The following is a 23,344-nucleotide window of genomic DNA, read 5'->3' as shown; positions in this document are numbered from 1 at the left end:
GAATGAAGTAAAATATATAGCTAAAAAAATAAATTAAAATTATCTGTGTGCCTGCTCAGTCAGTGGCAAAAAGATAAACCCAAATCTATAAGAACCTGAGACTCCTGATGTTTGATGGAGTATATGTGTGGGCTTCTAGGGAGTCAGGGACCTGGGAGGCAGAGGTGAAGGAAATCAGACATAGGGGACTGCTCTGTCCAGCATGCAGTGAAACTTTATTTTTAAGATTCCCATTGTATACCCCTTTTTCACACACACACACGCGCGCGCACACACACACACACACACACACACACACCTGGATTTCTTTCCTTAATTGGCTCTTTGATTATCTCTACCGAAATGCTGGGCTGTGCCCGCATGACCTCTGTCCGTGTTCTCACAGTTCTGGTCTCCAAGGGTTCTCCCTCAGACACCCGCGTTTTTGCCAGGTGGACCCTTGCCAGACGCGGAACAAGGTCAGACTGGCGTCACACCACCATATATGTTTCCATTATTTTACTTGAAAGAATGATGGGTTTTGACCACATATTGAATGAGTCATCATGCTGTGCAGGCCTTGAGCTGTTCCCACAGACACACTGAAGGGGGTGGAGGCAGGAAGCCACAGTTCCTCTCCAGTGGGTATTACCACCTTGAACAAATTCCCTAACTTCCTTGAACCTCAGCTTTCTTTACTGTGAAGCATTGATAATAGTGTCTCCCTCCTTGGCTATCAGGATGCAGGAATTGTATTTAAAGTGCGTTATATAAATTCATATTAGATGTTATATAAGTAGATGGCAGACAGTAGAACTTTTTGAAAATATGAGAGCAGTAGATGTGAGAAGTGAAATCAAGGGTCAAATTCCAAACTGACAATAAAATAAAATGTTCTGTTGCATTTAGCTAAAGGAAGGACAGGTGTGCCCTGCCTTTCAAAGCTTATCATTAAGTCCCGTTACCTTTACCAGAGACCCAGACTAGCGCCAGTTTTGCTAGCTAAAGGAAATTCAAAGAGGTTTTGCAGAAAGCATCACTACCTCTCAGAATCAGAATTTCAGTGTAGCAGAGAAAATTTGAAACCATATCTGTGTGTTTGGAAATCTGATTTGTTCTCTTTCTCTTCTGAAGAACTTTCTTCCTGTTTCTTTGGGATAAATAGCAAAAACAACCTATCTTCACAGTCATCGACATCTATAAGCTTTGTCCTTGCCTTGGTGTATATCTGCATCGATATCTAATCTCCGATAATTCATATCATAGTTGGCAATAATAGCCCATTTTTGTACAATCTGAAAATTAGAAAATTTTTTTATGCTTAGGAAACAAAATCCAAGGAGCAATAATATTTAATGGTGCACATATATTTATGTGAAAATCAAATTCCTTTCCACAAGTAAATTTTTATTGAACCACAAATATAGTCATTGTTTGTGTTTTGTCTATAATGGCTTTTATGCTACAAAGCAAACTTATTACCCACAAAGCCTAGATTATTTACTCTTTGGCTTTTTATAGAAAAAAAAAATGTGTGGATCCTTATGTGTTTATGTATATCTTGTCCATGGTGTCCACATAATTACTTTACTAAAGGCAATCAAGAACTGAGACTTATAGACATCACCCTGAATATGTCTCCCAATTGCTTTCATTCGATCATCCAGTCTTTTTCTTTTTTTGTAGTTAACTGCCTATTTTACCTCTTGACTCATTTGTAGCTTCCTTCCCCCCTGTAAGATATGAACTTTTGAGGCAGAGAACTTTTCCTATTTATTAGCTGCTGTATTTTCTTTGGCTGTTGTGTTCTTGACACATGATAAACTTTGCAAATCATTTGCTGAATGAACGAATGAATGAGTCAGTGTGAACTAACAGCCATCTGAGCTGATGTTCTGTTTTTCTGTTAGGTTCTCCTGGGGGTTAATGTATGCTGGCTTCACGTTCATTATGGCCATGCTGATGGCTTTTATTGTGAAATCCACCCAGGTTATTGTCCTAACTGGCTTTGTGGTGGTCTTCATCCTCTTCCTCCTCTATGGCCTGTCTCTGGTGAGTTCATGAATTTAACACTCCTCTTCTTCTTCTCTTTTCTTCTCTCCCCTCTCTTCTTTTTCCTCACTGAAACCTACTGGTCATTTCTCACTGAATCTCCCCTTCTGTTTGTAACATTTCAGTATTTATAGGAGACAGTATCTCAGAATGAAAGGTTGATGAAATACCTTTCTGTTATATGAAACTCATTTTATTATGCTACTGATGATTCTCAGAGAATTGTGTGCTCACTAAAGTTTTCTCTCTCTTCCCAGATAACTTTAGCTTTCCTGGTGAGCGTGTTGGTTAAGAAACCCTTCCTTACTGGCTTGGTGGTCTTTCTCCTGATTGTCTTTTGGGGAAGTCTGGGATTTACTGTGTTGTATAGACATCTCCCTGCTTTTTGGGAGTGGACCTTATGTCTTCTTAGCCCATTTGCTTTCACTGCTGGAATGGCCCAGGTAAGAGTTAATGTAATTATTCACCTTTTACAGTACAGTTCAAAGAGGTTCCCTCTGAAGTAATTCATGTTACAAGTGTGAAGCATTAAAATTGCCATCCAGACCCCCCTGGTGGTGCACCAGGTTAAAGCACAGCACTAAGAAGCTTAAGCCACTTTAGCAGGAGTTTGATCCCCGCCCGCCCCAGAGGTGACCCGCATGGTGCAGCAGACCTCTCCTGACCCGCCCACTGCTCCCCTCAGCAGTGTACTTCTTCAGTCTGCCTGTTCTGCTCCCCACTCTGTCTCTGGTGAATCCTCTTACCGCCCCTGTACTTCTGAATTGTACCCTAGTTCTGTATGCATAAATAAATCTTTTTTAAAAATTCCCATCCACTTTTGTACAGGTGCACACCTATGAGATAGGAGAGGTTTCCATTTCTTTCTCTCTGCACAGTCTTCTAGTAAGTTATCAATTTTAGTTTGATCTTCTATATGAATATGGCTCAAATTTTACCTTTAATGTTTTTTTTCTAATGATAAGCTTAAAATGTCTATTTTTTGGTTTCCTAATAATAAGATCCTAATAATATATAGTGTTCACTGAATTTAATGCGCAGTGTGATCCTTAATAGTATTACCAGAATTTGAAGACCAGGAATTTGATACAAATACATTTTTACTTTTTGATTGGCTAATTATAAATGAAACTGAATGTCTTCTCAGGAAATTTAATTCTACTTATGTATCAGATATAAAATGCTAAGTGTAAGTTTATGTGATATATAAACTCCTTGTATCAAATAATTAAATTACAAAGAAATTATTCTTCTGTCTTCTGCCCAATTACTGAGATACTCTCATTCCTCTATAGTCTCATTGTCCTTTCTGAAACATCCTCCTTCTCCTGTCTAAGCCCAATGGGATCCCTGTGCCCCAGCTCAAAATTCACCTTTCTTGAGTTTTTTTTTGTTTTTTTTTTTAAGATTCATTTATTTATGCAGAACAGGCCGATTGGCAAAACACACTGGTGAGGGGAATAACAAGCAGGTCAGAAGAGGTCTGCTGCGCCATGTGGGTCACCTCCAGCGGGGGATTGAACTCGTGCTGAAATGGCTTTAGCTTCTTAATGCTGTGCTTTGACCCAATGCTCCACCAGGGAGGGGCCCTTCCTTAAGTTTTTACCTCCTCTGATAGAATTTGTTTACTGCTGCTATGTTTCTTTATGTCCTTACTTTCTACCTCTATTAATTCCCCAAGGCACTTTGGAGTTGAATGGTTTCATTACTTTGTCTTCCAGAAGATTAGAACTCTGTAATAACCGATTATGTCTATTTATAGCTATTCAATCCTAGTGGCTAGCAGAAGTAAGACAAAAATAAAACTTAGTGCTTTATCCTTTCAAAATTCAACATATGCATGTCTTTTCCAGTTTATACATTTGGACTATGATGTGAATTCTAATGTGCATTTGGAGTCTACAAACAAACCCTACATGATCATAGCAACCTTTTTCATGTTGATATTTGATGCTCTTCTCTATTTGGTTTTGACGTTGTATTTTGACAAAATTTTGCCCAGTAAGTAATAATATGGTTGTAATTAAACACCATTTCATTCATTATATTTCTTTAGAATAACTGTCTACAATGTATTGAGCATAAATTATCAAGCATGTTTTTTCAAAATTTCTAAATAAGCCTAAAGGTATTCTGCATTTTGTTTATAGAGTTAACTTCTAACGGTTGTTCTTCCCTAATTCTTTAGATTATTTGTTTTTAAAAAGAAGCACAGAGATTATAAAAAATCACACTTATAGCAGAACTAGGTGAAGGATGCTAGTGCTTGGCACTGGATTTTAATTTCAAAGTGCTTCCCAATTTAATTCAGCTGATAAGCAATGATGAGTTATATATCCACAACATTATAATTGCGTAGAAAAAGCAATCTGTGCCACAGAGAAGAAAGGTTTTTACCAGAGGAGTTTGTCTATCTCCTCCTCATTCTGTTAGGTAAATATTAGGGAGAAGGTAGTGGGGGGAAATAGGAAGATTAGTTAAGGAAAGAAGGAAACCTGAATATTTACTCATCATCTTTCTGAGAGAATTGACGTATAGAATAATGGCTGTCAGTACTTTTGAAGAACGTCTAGCAGAAGTCATTCCATAAAAGTTAATTTAAGAGTAGGCTGAGTCAATCATCTTTACTATCTTGTAAAAATTTCCATTGTCATCTTTACGCATTTTCCTGTAATGTATTTACATTTTCTGGTTCTTGTGCTAAGGGTACTCAGAGTAATGATTAGCGCCAGCTATGTTTATTTTGCTGAGAATTACTGTCAAGAAGTCCTTCCCTTTGCTCCTTCATGTCTATGCATTTGCTTCATTTCTTTCATTCTAATATTTGTCCTTCAATATTCTTATTTCCTGTCCCAAGTTCCCACCTTAAATTCACCAGTCCTTACTGACTTATTAAAATACTGCCAGGCAATGATACAATGCCTGTTTCTCAGCATAACCGGCAACTCTGGGAGATAGATTTAAGATCAGGGCAAGTGGAGTTAAGATTTTGCTCAGTACTATATTTCAGTTCTCCCTAAATTATCTCACTAAGCTTTGAGGCATTTCTAATTAGATAACAAGGCAACATGCTTCTCATATTGGAAACACCATAGTGGGTAACACCTCAGTAATATTTTTCTCACTGTTCTGTATTGCCCTTGGCATATTGAAACAGCCACACCTTTAGGTGACACTGTATTGAGTTTTAACATAAAGGAGTCTGTATTGATGTGATGCTCTGTGTTGGGCATGATCCATAGAATGGTCATTGACCTGTATTTAATTGTCTCCTGTTCATGAAGCTGAATATGGACATCGACATTCTCCCTGGTTTTTCCTGAAGTCCTCTTTCTGGTTTCAACACAAAAGGGTTGATCACGTGACTCTTGAGAATGAAACAGATTCAAATTCTTCATCTAATGATTCTTTTGAACCAGTGTCTCCAGAATTCCATGGAAAAGAAGCCATCAGGTAATAAGTAAATTAAATGGAGAACAGGTGACAGACCAGAACTCTATCAGGCAGAATACTCATGTGACAGATTTGTGTCTTTGAACACCTTCACCCAGGCTATACTCATGAAAGACTATCACTTATTTCTCTCTCTCTCTCTCTCTCTCTCTCTCTCTCTCTCTCTCTCTGTATGTGTGTGTGTGTGTGTGTGTGAAATTACCAGCCCTTTCATTTACTAACACTTTATGGTATAACGATAATTATCATTAAAGAAATAATCCTTTTATGTCCTTTTTCCTAAGTGTCTTTTTTTTCTCTTCATGCCTCTCTTCTCTCTCTTTTTCTCTCTCTTTCTCTCCCTCTCTCCCAGCTTCCTATTCCCATGTGCTACCTGATGCTTCTTCTAGTGCAGCCTGCCAGCTTACAATGATGGGAATTCTTCATCAAGGTCATGTCCTGCATGTTTCTGCAATCACCTGGGTGTGCAGGAAGGAAAGAACCCCCAAGTTTTGATGTACCAATTGGCTGACTGACTACCTCCTTAATTCCTTCAAAATATTTTCTTCTTTTTTCCAGAATAAAAAATCTTAAGAAAGAATATGAAAAAGGAAAACATGAAAAAGTAGAAGCTCTAAAAGGTAATAAAGAATGTTCATCTTTCATAGGGCTGTTTGGTTATTACTCTGCCTCCCCTTCTACCATTTTGGGAGGGGCTAAGAACGGAAACTCCAGACACTATGGCTCTCCTTTATTTGAATACATTTCCTTCCAAGTAAATTTAAGACCTTATAACAATTTTAGAAAGTCAAGTACACCACCTATAGCCAATTGGTTTGACAGATAAGCCATAGCATCATCACATTCTTTATTTTCAGCTTATCGCATTCCTTAATCTTAAAGCTGACACTATTACAGTCTATCTTTAATAGACTTTACTTTTATCTAAAAATGTGTTAATCACCTACCAATATGGTCACAATGTAACAGCTATAAAGTAATGTAACATAGGGGAGATATTTTTAAAGAAAAAAATGGATAGATTTTACTTTGACTCTTGCTAGCCAATGTATACATGCTATAAGAAATTATTAAAAATTTGGAGAGTGTAATGTTACCAGGTAGGCTCTGAGTATAATTATTTTTTTTTAAACAATGCAGGTCTGGCATTTGACATATATGAAGGCCAGATCACTGCCATCCTCGGTCACAGCGGTGCTGGGAAAACCACCCTGTTGAACATACTCAGTGGGTTTTTGGCTCCAACATCAGGTGAGAAGACAATCAGCCAATGACAAGTATATAGGCAAAGGAATTCACTGTGTATTTTCCAGTCAAGTAACTTTGTTAATTCCCAGCTAGTAGTTTAATTAACTACTAATCACATTCAGATATTAAGAGAAAAGTTTTAAGGCCTCCCTGGTGGCACAGTCTCAGTGCTTGCTCTCAGACTGTCCCCAACCACTGCAGCATGAGTTCGATCCCCAACCAGGGAGTGACCCACAGGGCACAGCAGACCGCTCCTGTCTTCTGGCTGCACCCCTCAGCAGTGTATTTCAGTAGATCTGCCCGTTCTACTCCCCACTCTGTCTCTGGTGAGCCCTCTCACCCCTGCACCTCTCGCCTGTACCCTGGTTCTTATATGTGTAAATAAATTAAATAAATCTTTAAGAAAAGAGAGAGAAAAGTTTTAGAAATTTCTTCAATTTTTTTTATAGATTTATATGGGAAATCTTTATGGCTTAAATATCTCATGATGAGTAGCTTTCTGCTTACTAATTGGCATTCCAGCTACATCAGGTATATCATGAACACTAAATTTGGCATTGCTCGATGTAGCTAAAATATATTTTAAAGACTCTAGTGATAAAAACATTTTTTTTCCCATTTTATTGTCCTTTAACCTGATGCTAATTCTCTACCTCCTACTCCCAGGGTCGGTCACCATCTATAGTCACTCCCTTTCAGAAACAGCTGACTTGGAAGCTGTCAGCAAACTCACTGGAATTTGCCCACAATTCAATGTACAATTTGACTTTCTCACAGTGAGAGAAAATCTGAGGCTATTTGCTAAAGTAAAAGGGATTCAGCCACAGGAAGTGGAGCAAGAGGTAAGTGAACATGTTCCATGTCATGCAGTCAGAAACATGAAATGGATTAACTAGAAAGCTCAGTATGTGTTTGGGTTCATTGCCTAAAGGTTAAGGAAATAGAACATTGAACAACTTTATAATGAACCCCAAAATACTAGTGCTTTAAATAAAAACATTCTGAATTTCAGACTAAAAATCCTTTATTTGCTCAGGTACAACGAGTGTTACAGAACTTAGAGATGGAAAATATTCAAGACATTCTTGCTCAAAATTTAAGTGGAGGACAAAAAAGGAAACTCACCTTTGGGATTGCCATATTAGGAGATCCTCAGGTGAGTCAAACCAAAATGATTGGTGAAATCACAATCAGGACTATAAAGCTCTCTCTTTTTTTTTTTTTTTCAATGACACTAGAGTCCATTCTGCTCATTTTGAATATAAAACTATTTTATTCCATCAAACTTCATTTGCAAATCATGAATGGAAGAGGACTCCTATGATGGAAGATTAAGTATGAAGATATTTCTACCAAATATACTTCTAAGTATATTACTTTAAAAAATTATCTTTCAGGAAAGGAAAATATGGATTTGTGTGCTTTCCTTCTGCACAGGTTTTGCTATTGGATGAACCAACTGCTGGCTCAGATCCTCTTTCAAGGCACTGTGTGTGGAGTCTCCTAAAGGAGAGAAAATCAGACAGAGTCATTCTCTTCAGCACGCAGTTCATGGATGAAGCTGACATCTTGGCTGGTGACTCTTAGTTTTCTGTCATAGGTCTTAGCAAGGAATTAGAAACACAGGTGGTATGTATCACAGCTGCCAGGTGTGACTGCCGAGAGGCATGATGGATGAATCTCACTCTCATCCACTTGAGTGTCTACATACCTGAATGAGTCCCCAATGGAATGCTCTGATCCTATTGCAAAGCATCGCATCAGTTGTAAAACATGTAGCATACTCACAAAGATGTTTAATAGGGATGCCAGTTGACTTGAGATAGATCCTTTTGATCAGTTTGCTAAATATACAAGACAATAAACTTACTTTACTTATTAGATCAGAAAGAATGAGAGCATATCTACTTGACCAGATCATGCTTTTAAAAGTTCATTCATTAGTAAATTTGTTCTTTTACAAATAGTGAAGATTAGCTCCTTAATGCAACCTATTTGTTTTTTCTACTTAGACAGGAAGGTGTTTATATCCAATGGGAAGCTGAAGTGTGCAGGTTCTTCTTTGTTCCTGAAGCAGAAATGGGGTATTGGCTACCATTTAAGGTACAGATATGGGTACTGCAAGCATGTTGGAACATACCGGGGGCAGATGTCAGTATTAGTATGCTACCATAGGACACACATGTGTATGTTCACTTCAGGAGATCTGTGTTAGAACTACACGGAAACTTCTCTTCTCCTACCAAGAATGTAGGATTGTGGGATGGTAGACAGTGAGAATAGAAAGATGATTAAGCTATATTTAAGTAAAAAATTTGGAAAATATCTTCACAGCACATTATTTGCTAAGAGAGGTTTATTGATCTCCTAGACCTCTCGTCATATTTTCATGCATCTTGAAAATTTAAATAGCTTTCTCTCTTTGTTTTCTCTCTTGACATTCTGTTGACTTTAAATATCATAATCATCATTATGACGTTGTCTATCAATTTTTAAGTGTTTGCTATATTTTTAAGGTACTTAAGTGTGGAATATATATATAATCACATTTAACCCTCAAAATAAATCAAGAAGATGGTGTTGTCATCCTTCTTTGACATCAGAGAGTATTGTTAATCTACCCAATGTCTCATCATTTATTTTTCTTTGGAACAAAGTAATAGGTGTGATATGAATCACTCCCTATATACTTCCTTCTAAAATACTGGTCTTTCTTTAAAAATCAAGTCATTTTATCCCTAGTAGTTAAATGGATTTTCCTCCAATCCCTGTTATTTACACTGAGTGCTTGACCTGGAAGCCTGTCCTAACCTACCATTCCTTCATGATGCAATCTCACAAATCAGGACCCCCCCTCCCGCAAACAAAATGAACCACTATTTTTTCTAGGCATGTTCTGTATTCTAATTGTCTTGTTTCTGCTTGAGGTAGGGCATCTGATTGTCATGTTCTCTTGCAACACATTTTAGCCATGTTCAAATCTTGTATATTACTGAAGGGCTTTCATGAGCATTTTCTCCTTGATATTCATCCTCTTTTCTAGAATCCTGAAAATACTATTTTGAACTGCTGCCTTAAGGAACTTAATTAATTTTGATACTCAGTAACTTCATTTATAAAATAGTAGTAATAAAGACCTACTCACCAATTAAGGCTAAAGATATTGAATGAAGTTAAACTGACTAATTTAACTCAGTCGAGTTAACTCTGGCTCAGATTCCCTTTGTATTTCAAGCTTTTTTCAGGAAGGTTTGTATCCTTCCCATTTAGGAAAGCTTAGCACAGGATGCTCAAAACACAAAACAGTGTTTCAAAAATTGATTTTCTAGGTTTGCATCATCAAATCCAATTGGGAGTCTCTCATCATTCTATAGCCTCAGTAAATTTAACTGTATGTGACTTATAATAGTACTTGTCAAATTCAGAGTTTCCATGAAGGACTTCATATGTTTTCATCAAGAAAGACCAACTTTGACTTGAATACACTTGGGAGCAAAAGAGAGAGAAAATTAGCTAAATTAGCCAACATCATATATTGAGCTTCCTTAGCACAGATAACACCCTGTGCTAACTCATACTTAATTCTATTGTCTTTCAAAATTCTTCTGAGTGTAGAATGTTATTTCAGCACACAAATAAAAATGGGTACCCAGAGACTTGAAGGCTGACATTAGGATCACGTTCTAAATGACTACGCCAAATTAGTATGTTTTTGTCTTTATAAGTTCAAGTCCTTTTTTGTAGAACTCATCATTTCTTAGAAAGGAGAATTTCGACTATAGTGTTTGACTAGAAGAGACAAAATTGGGCATGCCTTTCCACTCACAACTTTCCTGCCTCATCTCTCAATGTACTTCTTCATCTCCCAAGAGTTTTGAGGCAGTGGTTTTTTTTATTAAGCCAAATGTGACTGAAATCTCTTTTCTCCTTGGGTCACTTTTGTCTCCTTTACACTGGTCTTCCACCATGTTGTAAATTTGACACTTTCAGTCGTCTATCATTACATTATACATTTTGTCTCGCAAATATTAATGAAGTGACAAGTCCCTAGTAGAATTGTTCATAGAGATAATGTTGGATAGAAATAACTTTACCCTTTTAAAATGCAGTTTGCATCTGAACGAAATGTGCAACCCAGGCAGTGTAACATCGCTGGTGAAACAGCACATCCCCGATGCCAAACTAACAGCCCAAAGTGAAGAGAAGCTTGTATATATTTTGCCTTTGGGAAGGACAAACAAATTTCCAGGTAACTGAATGTCTAGACCATGGCATGCTTTATATCCATGATGTTACTAACAATAACAGCAGTGTTAAGACAGGAAAGAGAATGCAAAGCTATGTACTTGCATTAGTCCTTTAATCCATGTTGTTTTTTTTTTTAAACAAGGGGAAATGACACAGCACTTAATCACTTCCAGAAACATTAGTTCCTCTGTATAATCTAACTGCTTGGTTCTTTGAAGGTAATCAAACAATTATCTCTAATATGAAATACAAATCTCTATTATTGGGAAAATATTACTAAAGTAATGGGTGTTTGAATTAAGCATTTTCTATTTCAGTCCAGGCTGTGTTAACAGACACCACAAATGGGGTGTCTCACAAACAACACGTATTTATTTCTCATAGTTCTGGCAAGCAGAAATCCAAGGTCAGGTGCCAGAACAGCTGAATACTGGTGGGTAATCTCTCCCGAGTTGAATACTGGTGGGTAATCTCTCCCTAGCCACTTCTCTTCATAGCCTTTCCCAGAGAAAGGAAATGAGCTTTCCTGTTTCTTAGAAAGACCCCAATCTCATCCATGAAGCTTCTACCTCTATGACCTTGTCTCATCCTAATTAGCTTCCAATGACCCCACCTTCAAATTCCATTACATTAGAGGACACAAATATTCAGTCCATCTGTAAGACTCATTTATTTTAATAATTCCTTAAAAAGACATTTAGATAAAATATAATAATTTCCCCAAATTCCACCACTGTGTCACTTTCTAAAAATGAAATAATGAGTGTTTAAAATTTTACACTCATGGCCCTCCCTGGTGGCACAGCGGGTTAAAGCACAGCACTGAGAAGCTAAAGCCACTTCCTCATGAGTTCAATTCCCGCCTGCCCTGGAGGTGACCACATGGTGTGGCAGACCTCTCCTGACCCGCCCGCTGCTTCCCTCAGCAGTGGACTTCATCGATCTGCCTGTTCTGTTCCCCACTCTGTCTCTGGTGAAGCCTCTCACTGCCCCTGAGCCTCTGGCCTGTATCCCAGTACTGTATGCACAAATAAATCTTTTTAAAAAATTTACACTCATTATAAGGAAAGATGAGATATTGCCATTTATAGCAAAATGGAAGGAATTATTCGTAGCAAAGCAAAACAGAATGACCAAGACAAATATTGGATACTGATATAGCAGATCATTCAACAGGTGAAATATTTATTAAAAATTAGTGGATACCGGCCCTCCCTGGTGGCGCAGCGGGTTAAAGGACAGCATTGAGAATCTAAAGCTTCTTCCGCATGAGTTCAATTCCCTCCTGCCCCGGAGGTGACCACATGGCGTGGCAGACCTCTCCTGAACCGCCCGCTGCTCCCCTCAGCATTGTACTTTGTTGATCTGCCTGTTTTGCTCCCCGCTCTGTCTCTGGTGAGGCCTCTCACCGCCTCTGAGCCTCTGGCCTGCACCCCAATTCTGTATGCACAAATAAATAAATCTTTAAAAAAAAATAGTGGATACCAATGAATGAAGTGAGAGTTCTTGAGTCAAGGGATTGGGGGGAGAAAGTGTCAAAGTAAAAAGGGGTGGTGGAGGTGGGGAAACTCAGGAGTAGTATAACTGGGTGTTTGTGACTCAGAGTCTCTTATAAAGTTGTAGTAAAAATAAAATTAAACAAAATAAAATTTTATTTCTGTTTTGTATCTGATGAATACTTTTGGCTTATCACAACTGTTTTCTCTTTTTGTAATATAAATTATTATCATTTTTACTAATATATCTATTTTGACGCATCCTTGTTCCTATTTATAGATCTTTACAGGGATCTTGATAGATGTTGTAACCAGGGTATTGAGAATTATGGTGTTTCCATGACAACTTTGAATGAGGTGTTCTTGAAATTAGAAGGAAAATCAGCTGTTGATGAATCAGGTAAAAAAGAAATTTGAATTCTATCATTTTGTGAAATTTTTTATTTTGAAAATGGGCTCTGAATGATCAAATTATATGTTTTTTGGAGCTATGTATTCAGTCTGGTTTGGGGAAAATTTAGAGCAGATGGAAAATGTTTATTTCTTTTTCATTGTCTTTTCTTTAATGCGGTTATCCCATCTTGAATTCCTTATTTTGTACCATGTATCTTATAAAACATAGGAACTAATCAGTGTACAAGACTGGGTCATTGTGAATCAGATTCAACAAATCATGCGATATTGTTGAATATACAACATATTCAATATAGAAAAAATAAAATCAAAATTGTAGGATGCCAGCTACTTTTCTTGTAACTTGCAGAATGTACTTAGGATTCCATTGCTGCTGCTAAAGGATTTGCTGTCAGGCTAATTGCCATTCTTTGGAAAGGGTCTAAATGGCCTTTCTCATTGTTCTAAAAAATTTTCTTGTTTCTGGTTTATTATTATCCTGTAGTGTCTGCTCTTTGCCATGCTCTTTATTTTTCCCCTTTTTCTAATCAAGTGGGTTTTAAAAGGCTACTTTGTCTTTTATCCAATTTTGAAAATATATATTCGATTTTTTTGTGTGTATATATCTTCCCTTTGAAGGTAAATTCCTCATCGTTTTCTATAAGTTTAGAGTTGTTCAGTTTCTCTAGGCTTCTCTTCCCAAAAAAGCTAATTTTTGTTTTGTTTCTAGCCATGGATATACTGAGAAATATATTTATCACTGTTCCTGCCCTGGTGCAAGGAGGGGAAAGTTCTAATGTACTAGCTCACCCACCATGGTCAGAAATACATAACACCTTATCTCCTGCAGGAATAGATTTTTCCTCACTAGCTATGAACCTCTTTTCATTGATCGCCATAGGAATAATTAAGTCCTACGAAGCTATAGGCACAGATTTTTTTTTCCAAAAATACAAGATAGGCATTTCTGATATCATTATTTTGCACCATTACCATTTCTTTATTAGTTTCTCCAGTAATGCCATGATTTAATTACTTGTATCTTTGTCCAAAACTCTCTTCAATAATACCATTTTATGAAAAAGATGATCATAAGAAAAGCTAAATAACACATATCAAAAGTTATTTATTTACTTTGTAAATAACTAATTTTATGTTTTATAGGTATTGGAATTTGGGGAAAGTTACAAAATGATAGGACAAAAGATACAGGAAGCCTTGTTGAACTGGAACAAGTTTTGTCTTCCCTTAATGAAACGAAGAAAGCAGCCAGCGGCATGAGTCTCTGGAGGCAGCAGCTCTGTGCAATAGCGAAAATTCGCTTCCTAAAATTAAAGAACGAAAAGAAAACTCTTTTGACCATGTGAGTAACTGAATATTTCAAATATTTTTGGTTATCACGAGTCAAATAAAAGCTGAAAAATTAAAGAAAAATGCATAGATATAAGATATATAAGTTTATGTAAAGTTTATATAAATATAAAATAAGTTTATAGTAATATAAAATAAATTCAGTGGCTATATACAGACTTTTGAACACAGAAACCAATTTTTAATTGCTTAGGTGGGTAGGTAATTAAGCCAGGTACAAGTTAGGATTTTTCCTTTCAGTTCACGTAAAAATCTCTCTTAGCCAAAACAGAATTAGCCTTTCAGAAGCAAGGAATTAACACTTGGATTCCATCCCAAAGACTTGCCTCTCTTCCCAAAGTAACATAGGTCTATCTTAACCTTAGCATCACTCTTGGGAACCTCCTGTATGGCTCACGCATTTCTCTGTAGTTTCTGGCTCTTCACTGAGCAATGATTCTGTGCATGAAAGTAGTAGCCCACTCAGGACTCCAATTCATTCAAAAATATTTATGGGCACCTTTGTCTCATGCTCTGTGTTACATGTCTGTCGCCCCACAAAATAAATCAGACATGGGATTCAACTACGGAGGAGCCTGATTGGAAGCACAGTCTTGCATTTGATCAACCATGGACCCGGGCCCGATGGCAGTCTGACTGGGCTTTACTGTAGAGCCTGGGCATATGGGAGGCTGTGCATGGAGGCTTATGTAATTACACTCTGTGAACTTTGCTAGTCATAATTAGCACAATTCCTAAATTTAATGAGATATCCAGGGGTGACAGAGGGAGCATAATCCCTTGTGTCTGCTTAGTGAATATAATTAGTTTCTTTTCCAGGCATCTACTATCCCCTAAAATTTAAAACCTACAAATTGCTATTGGTGAAATTTTTTCTCTTGCCTTTTCTTCCACATAGATTGTTGCTTCTTGGCATTAGCTTTTGCCCTCAGCTTTTGGAACATCTATTTTATGAGTTGTACCAAAAACATTATTCTTGGGGACTGTCTCCTAATATGTACTTTCTGTCTCCGGGACAACAGCCTGAAGCTCCTCTCACCCGCCTCCTTGTCATCAATAAAACAGGTGAACTTGGCATTAACATGCAGATTCTGGAGTCTTTTGGAAAGCTCCCCTGGGAAACAGAAACCATGCAGGAAAAACAAATTCTGTTCATCTTAGAAAGCGCAGATGAGGACAAATAGGACATTAATTTAAAATAGAAGGCTAGGGGGTTTGTTTTAAGAACAGATTTTGCAAGTTCACTTAAACCCTACAGCTTATTGCACAAAGCAACAAAAGGTGAACTATTGACGGGCCTCTGAAATCTCCCATATTGTTTTCCAATGCTGTGTATCCTTGGGTTTAGGGGGAAACCTGTCCCTGATGTCCAAGAAATTCATAAAAAAATAGAAAAATTAATATCATCAAGGGTTGCATGCTAATTTTAAATGAACAGAAGTGATGAGGAAATGCCTACTCATTAATGCCACAGTATCAGTTCCCTCCTTTTAAGAAAATCCTCAGTTTGTGTCACTGCCTTGAGCGACATTCTTATCATTGTACTGCTCCTGTCGCTTCACCCCCTTCCTGCTGCGTTGGTCTCCTCCTCATCGTAGGCTCAAGCATTGATGACTTCATCCACTCACTGAGACGGCAGAACATAGCTCTGGAAGTGGATGCCTCAGGGACGAGAATTGGCCCCAACGAGCCATCGTACAACGGCGCCCTCACTGTGTCCGGCGACGCGAAGGTGTGTTGTGACTGCTGCACGGGACACGCTCCCCTGCACGGGACACGCTCTTGCAGGTCAAATAGTCAGTGTCGCTCGACATCAAAGGCCTACAGGACACAAACACTCTTAGAGGAGAAGCTGGACTACAATTACTTGCTCACACTCACCGTTCTAATATGTAACGAAATGGGGATGTAAATATACCTCGTATTAATGGGACTCTGCTGGGTTTAGTTCCTGAGTCAACTGTTCGCACTGCTGTGGTGAATATTACATTTAAATTTTATTATCGCTTGTATTCCGTTCCAGTGATTACTTGGAACCTTACTTTCGATTGGATTTCAACTCAAATGACATGTTGATGGAGCCAAACGTAAATTTGATTCATACTAATGTGAACTTTGGCTTCAGTTACTTAACAAAGTTTAACTCTTTAATTTTTTTTTACGGTAGATTAGAGGGTGTTTTTCATGGGAAGAAAACTCAGGAAGGATTCCTCTATCTGGCAGCACTTAAGACTGGAAGACTTCACATGCAATGTAAATTTCTGGCTTCTTTTGAAAAAATCCCTCCATGTGCCCATGCTGGCAGTGGCAGTGAGAGTTCCCCTTTCTAGACTTGGCTTCAGACTGCCAACCTGCACCCTACTTAGTAGATTCACTTCTATCCCCTGCCTAGACCCTGGAAGGGCCTGGGTGGTGATATTGAGAGTGGACAAGTAAAGAAAGGTGAGAGGGTCGCATTAAATACAGCTGCAAGATCTCACAAAGATGGGCTACTTGAAGCTTCGCAGAGTCAATTTTCAGAAAGTGTCCATGCCAGAGAGAAGGGAAGAAACTTTATCTGTGATCAAACTTATCCTTGATAAATCTTTTTTTTTAAGATTTATTCATTTATGCATACAAAACTGGGGTACAGGCCAGAGGTACAAGGGCGGTGAGAGGATTCACCGGAGACAGTGTGGGGAGCAGAATAGGCAGATCAGCGAAGTCCACTGCTGAGGAGAGCAGCGGGTGGGTCAGGAGAGGTCTGCCGCACCATGTGGTCACCTCCAGGGCAGGCAGGAATGGAACTCATGCTGAAGTGGCTTTAGCTTCTTAGTGCTGTGTTTTAATCTGCTGCACCACCAGGGAGGGCCCCTTGATAAATCTTAAATCAGGTGAGTTTTTCATTATATTCAAGAAAAAAAAAAAACAGTTTAAAAAAGCAGCCTCCTTGTTATGAATATACATTGCTTTAAATCATCAAGTTACATGCAATTTGCTGAATTCAATTATGATTGCAAAAATATAAGTGCTAATTTGCCCACATTTTGAGCAGTATGAATAATTATATTCTTTATTTGGGGGGGAGAAATTTTATTACACAGAAATGCCATTTTACTGGGTTTTCCCTACTTTTCTTGAAGTATAATTGATACACAGCAATATATAATTTTAAGTTATGCAACATAATGATATGATTTACTTATATTGGCAAATGGGCTTAAAATTTCACTTTTAAAGAGATTTCACAAGCAAACTTGCTGACACAAACTTAGTATTCGTGAAAATCCATGCTTCCATCACAGCTGTCTGTTTTCACATCCCCAACATCCCATCCACACATTCTATATTTATAAAATAGCTCTCTCACATTTTGGAACAAAAACTGCTATGTTAAAATGATGTAGTATACTACGAAGTTGTGCAGTGTTGCTGCTAAAAGTCATTTGAGAATTTGTATGTGTGTGAGTTTAGGCATAATTAACCATCTGACGGGTACTATCGTTGGCATAGACCAAATGCTGGATTCCTTGAAATATATTGCGAATTAACCATATAATATGCGTGATGGTAAATTAATCACAATCAGTGCTTTAACTTTATTGTAGTGCCAATAATTTGCATGATTTTCTAGCATAGTCTTTTATTTCATTGTATTTTCTTTCGGAGAACATAGACTGCATCTTTATTATATTTTAGGATCACAGATTTTCAATAGCATGTAATACCAAAAGGCTGAATTGCTTTCCTGTCCTCATGGATATCATTAGCAATGGGCTGCTTGGAATTTTTAATTCTTCAGAACATATTCAGACTGACAGAAGCACATACTTTGAAGTGAGTATACTCTTTCAGAGTGATCCACCAAGAATTTTCAAGAAAATTCTTGAAATGCTTCAATAGCATGCTATTTTATGAACTTCTTAAGAAGTTCATATAGCTAACATACATATGAGTTGTTATACACACAATATTTTGCAATGACTATATTACACTATACTTTTCTTTTTTTTTTTTTTAAAGATTTATTTATTTGTGCATACAGAACTGGGGTACAGGCCAGAGGCTCAGGGGCGGTGAGAGGCTTCACCAGAGACAGAGTGGGGAACAGAACAGGCAGATCAACGAAGTACACTGCTGAGGGGAGCAGTGGGCGGGTCAGGAGAGGTCTGCCACGCCATGTGGTCTCCTCCGGGGCAGGCGGGAATCGAACTCATGCGGAAGCGTCTTTAGATTCTCAGTGCTGTGCTTTAACCCGCTGTGCCACCAGGGAGGGCCTACACTATACTTTTGTTCTCCTTAAGTGACACCTTGGGCATGTTCTAGAGCTTTCTGGTCTCTTTTGGTTATTAAGAGTTATGCCAGGGTTATCCTTCAGTTTCCTACTCAATTTCAACCCTGAAGGGTGAACATGTGGCTTCAGGGATGTGGACTAGGGTGGATGATGGTGATGTGATTTGCTCTTTCATGCCATTTTGTAGTCTGTGTCTTGGAGAAGTGAAAAATAGAGAGACGTCATCTCGTGTTCCAGATGCCCAGTCCCTCCATTCTTCTCTCTTCTGAGTAAAATGATGCTGGAACTGGGATGGGCTATCAATCAAATCAAAACCTCTAGAGAAATCCTACTTCCTCTTATGTCAGAAATTTAAATTTTTGAAAATTCCATGCTTTCATGCAGAGTGTGTGAAGACTATTCATTTTTATTTTCTAGCATCAGCCTACTCACAAATTTCAATCTGCCAGCCCCTGTAGTCATTTGAATTTGCTACATTTGCATTATGTTGAACCAGAAAAGTGAATTTTTATGAATGTTGACATGTCCCGATTTAGTATCATTTCTGAGAGTTGTAAAGTAGCTTATCCTTTGGCAATCCACAAACTCAACAGTCTATTAAAATGTCAGCCTACCTCGTAAAGTCAGAGAGCAGAAGTTTCATGCACATCTCTAATTTATGATCTAATTCATGCAACTTGGGGAGTGGGCTTCTTCACAAGTAAATCAAGACACATGTTCAAAAACAGTTGAGGGGTTGAAAATAATTATGGATAAGAAGTTATAATAGAATCTGAGATTTACTTTGGGTGCTGTGGCTGTCATGTTTGAGTGAATTAGTTAAGAACATGCAAATGAACAATATAGCCAGTTGCTATCAACTTAACGCATTGTGCATGGTTTCAGGAACACATGTCTTATGAATATGGATACCTGAGTAACACCTTCTTCTGGATACCTGTGGCCACCTGCTTTACCCCTTACATTGCAATGAGCAGCATCGGCGACTATAAAGTAAGAAAAATCCTGAGATGTTATGAAGACCTGGGCAATCCTCCCTATCTTGTGACCATAGATCAGATAGGTGGTAGATTTAATTTATGTGCTGCAGTCCATAAATAATCATTTTAAAGCTAGCACAGATGAAGAAAATGCTATTTTATTCTTAAACAAATGGAGGACCTTAAGAAGGACACGTAGGAGGTATCATCCACTAATAGGTGAAGGCATTGTTACCTGCCATATCACTTAGAGCTTTATTTGTCAACACTTAACCCATTGGCATCATTACCCCCCTTCTCTCCATGATGGTTTCTTTTCTATCTGGTGGTAAAGATCAGTAAAACAGTCCTTGCCAATTTGCTACAGCACCTGGACTTATTGCTGAAAAAGGCTGACCCTCTACAATCTCACTTTCATGACCCTTTTATAAAATTTCAAGAAGCCTGCACTAGAGTATGTGCTGGTCACTCCCTCACCTCTAGAGTTAGCGAAGGGTCAAGTCATGGGTTTTATCTTTTTTCGCCAATGAGTTTATTCACCCAAACTCAATTTAAGATTGAAATTTTTAATTGTTGTCATGATTGAATGTTAGCGAAGTCCAAGTATAGTTTAAGACATTACGTTACAATAAGCCCTGGGACAGAAAAATGTGGCTTATGTCATGACAGTAGTGTAATATTTGAGTGGAAGTCTTGTTCATGACAAACTTCAGACTTCTAATCAAGTTGTCTCATTTGGTGCCCCCCCCCCTTTGTTTACACAATTGTGTAAAATGCCAGGTATGACTGCACCATTGTCATGCCAGTTAATCTAACTTAAGAATCTTAAAACACTGTAAAGCAACATCTATTGAAGTTTTGCGTCATATGCAAATTTTCATGGTCTCAAAGGAGAAAAGAGTTTTGGAATGAAAAGGAAAGCATCTTTTCATTGAGGCAATGGCCACTCTGTGATGGGGTGGGAGCTAGTGATATTGCTTGGTAGGTTTTACTTTTCGAGGATATGTGGCCATGTGACCTGCACCATCATTTATGCCCCTGAAGCAGGAGGGAAGAAATGACAGTTTTATTGCTGAATCAGCATAATATCTAAAAAGGACATGAAGAAAGTGAATCTCTTTGGACGACGTATTTGCAAATTCCCCAAGCCTCAACTCTTCAAGGATATTAATTATTCTCCTATTTCTCTACCAGAACAAAGCTCATACCCAGCTGTGGATTTCAGGTCTCTACCCATCTGCTTACTGGTTTGGACAGGCACTGGTAGATATTCCACTGTACTTCTTGATCCTCCTTCTGATGCAAATAATGGATTATGTTTTCAGCCCAGATGAAATTATATTTATAATTCAAAACCTTTTAATTCAGGTAAGTGACAAAAATTCTAAGATGGTTTTGCTAGACTATTTTTCATGTCCACAGTAACATTTTTAATCGTCAACAGAAAAACTTCAAATTACTTTTGCTATCACAAACTTTGAGCTTAATTCTTAATGAATAAGAATTGAGCTTAATGTGTAAATACTTTTTTAGATCTCATTTTCCTTATCTAGCTTTCATATGCTTATTTTCAGATCCTCTGTAGTATTGGATATGTTTCATCTCTTGTTTTCTTGACCTATGTTATTTCATTCATTTTTCGCAATGGAAGAAAAAATAGTGGCTTTTGGTCATTTTTCTTCTTAATTGTAAGTATGCATACAGTAATTATTATTTTATTTTTAAAATATTTAAAAGTAGACCAAGAGAAAACATTTTAATCCTGTACTACACAGAACGGAAAACTAATACTGCTCTCTAGAGAATTCTATAGTCTTAGACAATCATAGGCCTATAAGAAATATATCATAGGTATTGATATATACCATTTATAAACTATAAATCCAAATCTGCCTCTAGGTCTCATATCTGAATTGGTAACTTTTCTCCCCAACAGTTCACTTATACTTTCACTTGAATATTTCAGGTCACTGTCTTCTCAATTGTTGCTACTGATCTAAATGAATATGGATTTCTAGGGCTAGTTCTCTGCACCATGTTAATCCCACCCTTTACAATGATTGGCTCTCTGTTCATTTATTCCGAGGTAAGTAACCTCACACCTGGGTTCTAGGGTCATGATATGTTTGGCCGTTGGAAAAAACCATGACTGTTGTGAAAATGTAGGTAAAGTAAGTCCTTAGCTGAACAGACATGAAGTGTGTGTCTTTTGGAAGCCAGCTTTCTTGCCCCAATCAAGTTTCATGTTCTCACTCCACAGGAAGCCCTGCCTGTGAAGGTCTAAATTATCTCCACAGTCATAGAATTTTATAGATCTCATGAGAATTCTTGCTCCTGGAAACAAATAACTTTACTGTGATGCTGGCAAGATGCCCTTCTCTGTTAATTTTGTATATTTAAGTATAAGGTTCTTCATAGACACACAGTGGCAAATGTCCAGGTCCTGTTGGACATGGGAGTCTGAAATTCTAGGTGTGGGTCGATGTAAAGTTCAAGACTAAAACCAGATACTAGAGATGTATCAGCATCTAAAGGATATTTAAAACCACAGGACTAGGCAATATAATCTACAGAACAAATACAGAATAAAATAAGAGCCTAGGGTTTGGCCTGAGTTTAGAAAGTGAGTCTTCCCTCTGAGTCCACCTCCTTGGAAAAAAGGTGAAGTGCTCACCCAGCAGTGAGATGGAGATCACAAGGGTATTGGTATTGATATCGGGATCACAAGGGTAGAGGAAAACAGGTGAACATTTATTTCAGTGAGTGGGTGAGTAGAATTGACAGGTAATGCTAAAGGATCCCTGCCTGACTTTTCAGGTGAAATCAGGAAATTTGAGTTCCATCCACTGCTTCTCAGATGCATTTCAGGTGGATGGAGATTTAGACTGACACAGGGTCAGTGTTTTGTTTGCAAGGTGGGCCTGTCAAAGGAGGGAAAGGACACAGAGGTCCTGAGTGAGGAGGCCTCGTAAAAGGGGCCATGGGTTCCAAGCTAGGAAGTATTGTTGCAGACAGGGCAAAGGTTAGGGGTGCTGAGGTTGGTCATGGAAGTGTCCAGTTGATAGAAGTGACTGACACTTAGGGAAGCAAGAGCTTTAATGTCAGGGTCCTGGAAAATCATCCAATGGGGAAAAGTCCATATTAGAAGGCGGGTGGCTAGGATGGTTTGAGGTTTGCTACATCAACTTATAGTTGCTCAGAAAGAAAGTCTTGGTAAATGCTGTCCAAGGAGAAATAGCCTTTCACTTTTCACTCACTAAAGCATTGAGGGATTTTCAAATTATATTGTAAATCTAATGGAAGCCACATTCTTATATGGAAGCATGTGAAATTAGGGATTGTTATGATTAGTCTCAAAGTGGGTAGTACATGGGACAGAGAAATGTAATGATTCTTGGGCTTAGGAAAGAAGAGAGAGAAGGAGCTCAGAGGCAGAGAAAACCTTGGCCCTGGCTTCATTGGTCAACCCTACCCAGGTATCACCCCACTGGGTGAATCCTGATAACTTGCTTTTAAAAGCACCTAAGCTTTGAGCCAAGCACAGGTCAGCAGGTCACGATGACCTTGGAAGCAGGGAGGCAGACACCAGACACCTGCCCACTCAGAAGTGGACTTGGACCTGATCATAAGGGTGAATCCTGTGTAATTCTAGCAGGGTCATGAAGTGGACAATAATCTACCTTATGTGCGATGAAGTCAATGAAGAGATGAAGGCTCATCTGAACCAAGTTTTTCCTTGTTTTACAGATTTCTCCAGATTCTGTGGATTACTTAGGAGCTGCAGAAGAGCAAATTGTATTTTTGGCATTGCTAATAGTAAGGAGATTTCCATTTAAATGTTCTTGCACGCT

The 23,344-nt window shown here is 38.1% G+C and overlaps 1 protein-coding gene across 4 annotated transcripts in view; it reads left to right on the top strand.

Moving 5' to 3' along the window:
- Positions 1 to 23,344, top strand: part of ABCA9 (ATP-binding cassette, sub-family A (ABC1), member 9) — a 50,945-nt gene that overhangs the window by 12,438 nt on the left and 15,163 nt on the right. For all 4 annotated transcript variants that reach the window (XM_012733076.1, XM_004693460.2, XM_012733078.1 and 1 more), the window contains 21 exons: positions 1,890 to 2,031; positions 2,289 to 2,474; positions 3,885 to 4,032; positions 5,316 to 5,484; positions 6,043 to 6,104; positions 6,625 to 6,735; positions 7,399 to 7,574; positions 7,769 to 7,888; positions 8,170 to 8,308; positions 8,745 to 8,835; positions 10,842 to 10,981; positions 12,757 to 12,876; positions 14,034 to 14,232; positions 15,139 to 15,305; positions 15,839 to 15,972; positions 17,919 to 18,056; positions 19,399 to 19,506; positions 20,688 to 20,861; positions 21,068 to 21,181; positions 21,460 to 21,579; positions 23,241 to 23,309. In XM_012733076.1, coding sequence (XP_012588530.1) covers positions 1,890 to 2,031; positions 2,289 to 2,474; positions 3,885 to 4,032; positions 5,316 to 5,484; positions 6,043 to 6,104; positions 6,625 to 6,735; positions 7,399 to 7,574; positions 7,769 to 7,888; positions 8,170 to 8,308; positions 8,745 to 8,835; positions 10,842 to 10,981; positions 12,757 to 12,876; positions 14,034 to 14,232; positions 15,139 to 15,305; positions 15,839 to 15,972; positions 17,919 to 18,056; positions 19,399 to 19,506; positions 20,688 to 20,861; positions 21,068 to 21,181; positions 21,460 to 21,579; positions 23,241 to 23,309 — 2,827 coding nt within the window. The remainder of the gene's footprint in view (positions 1 to 1,889; positions 2,032 to 2,288; positions 2,475 to 3,884; positions 4,033 to 5,315; positions 5,485 to 6,042; positions 6,105 to 6,624; positions 6,736 to 7,398; positions 7,575 to 7,768; positions 7,889 to 8,169; positions 8,309 to 8,744; positions 8,836 to 10,841; positions 10,982 to 12,756; positions 12,877 to 14,033; positions 14,233 to 15,138; positions 15,306 to 15,838; positions 15,973 to 17,918; positions 18,057 to 19,398; positions 19,507 to 20,687; positions 20,862 to 21,067; positions 21,182 to 21,459; positions 21,580 to 23,240; positions 23,310 to 23,344) is intronic.

Source organism: Condylura cristata, unplaced genomic scaffold (assembly GCF_000260355.1).
Source record: "Condylura cristata isolate star-nosed mole 26May11 unplaced genomic scaffold, ConCri1.0 scaffold00038, whole genome shotgun sequence".
Taxonomy (NCBI): Eukaryota; Metazoa; Chordata; class Mammalia; order Eulipotyphla; family Talpidae; genus Condylura; species Condylura cristata.
This window is presented reverse-complemented; position numbering and strand designations above follow the sequence as displayed.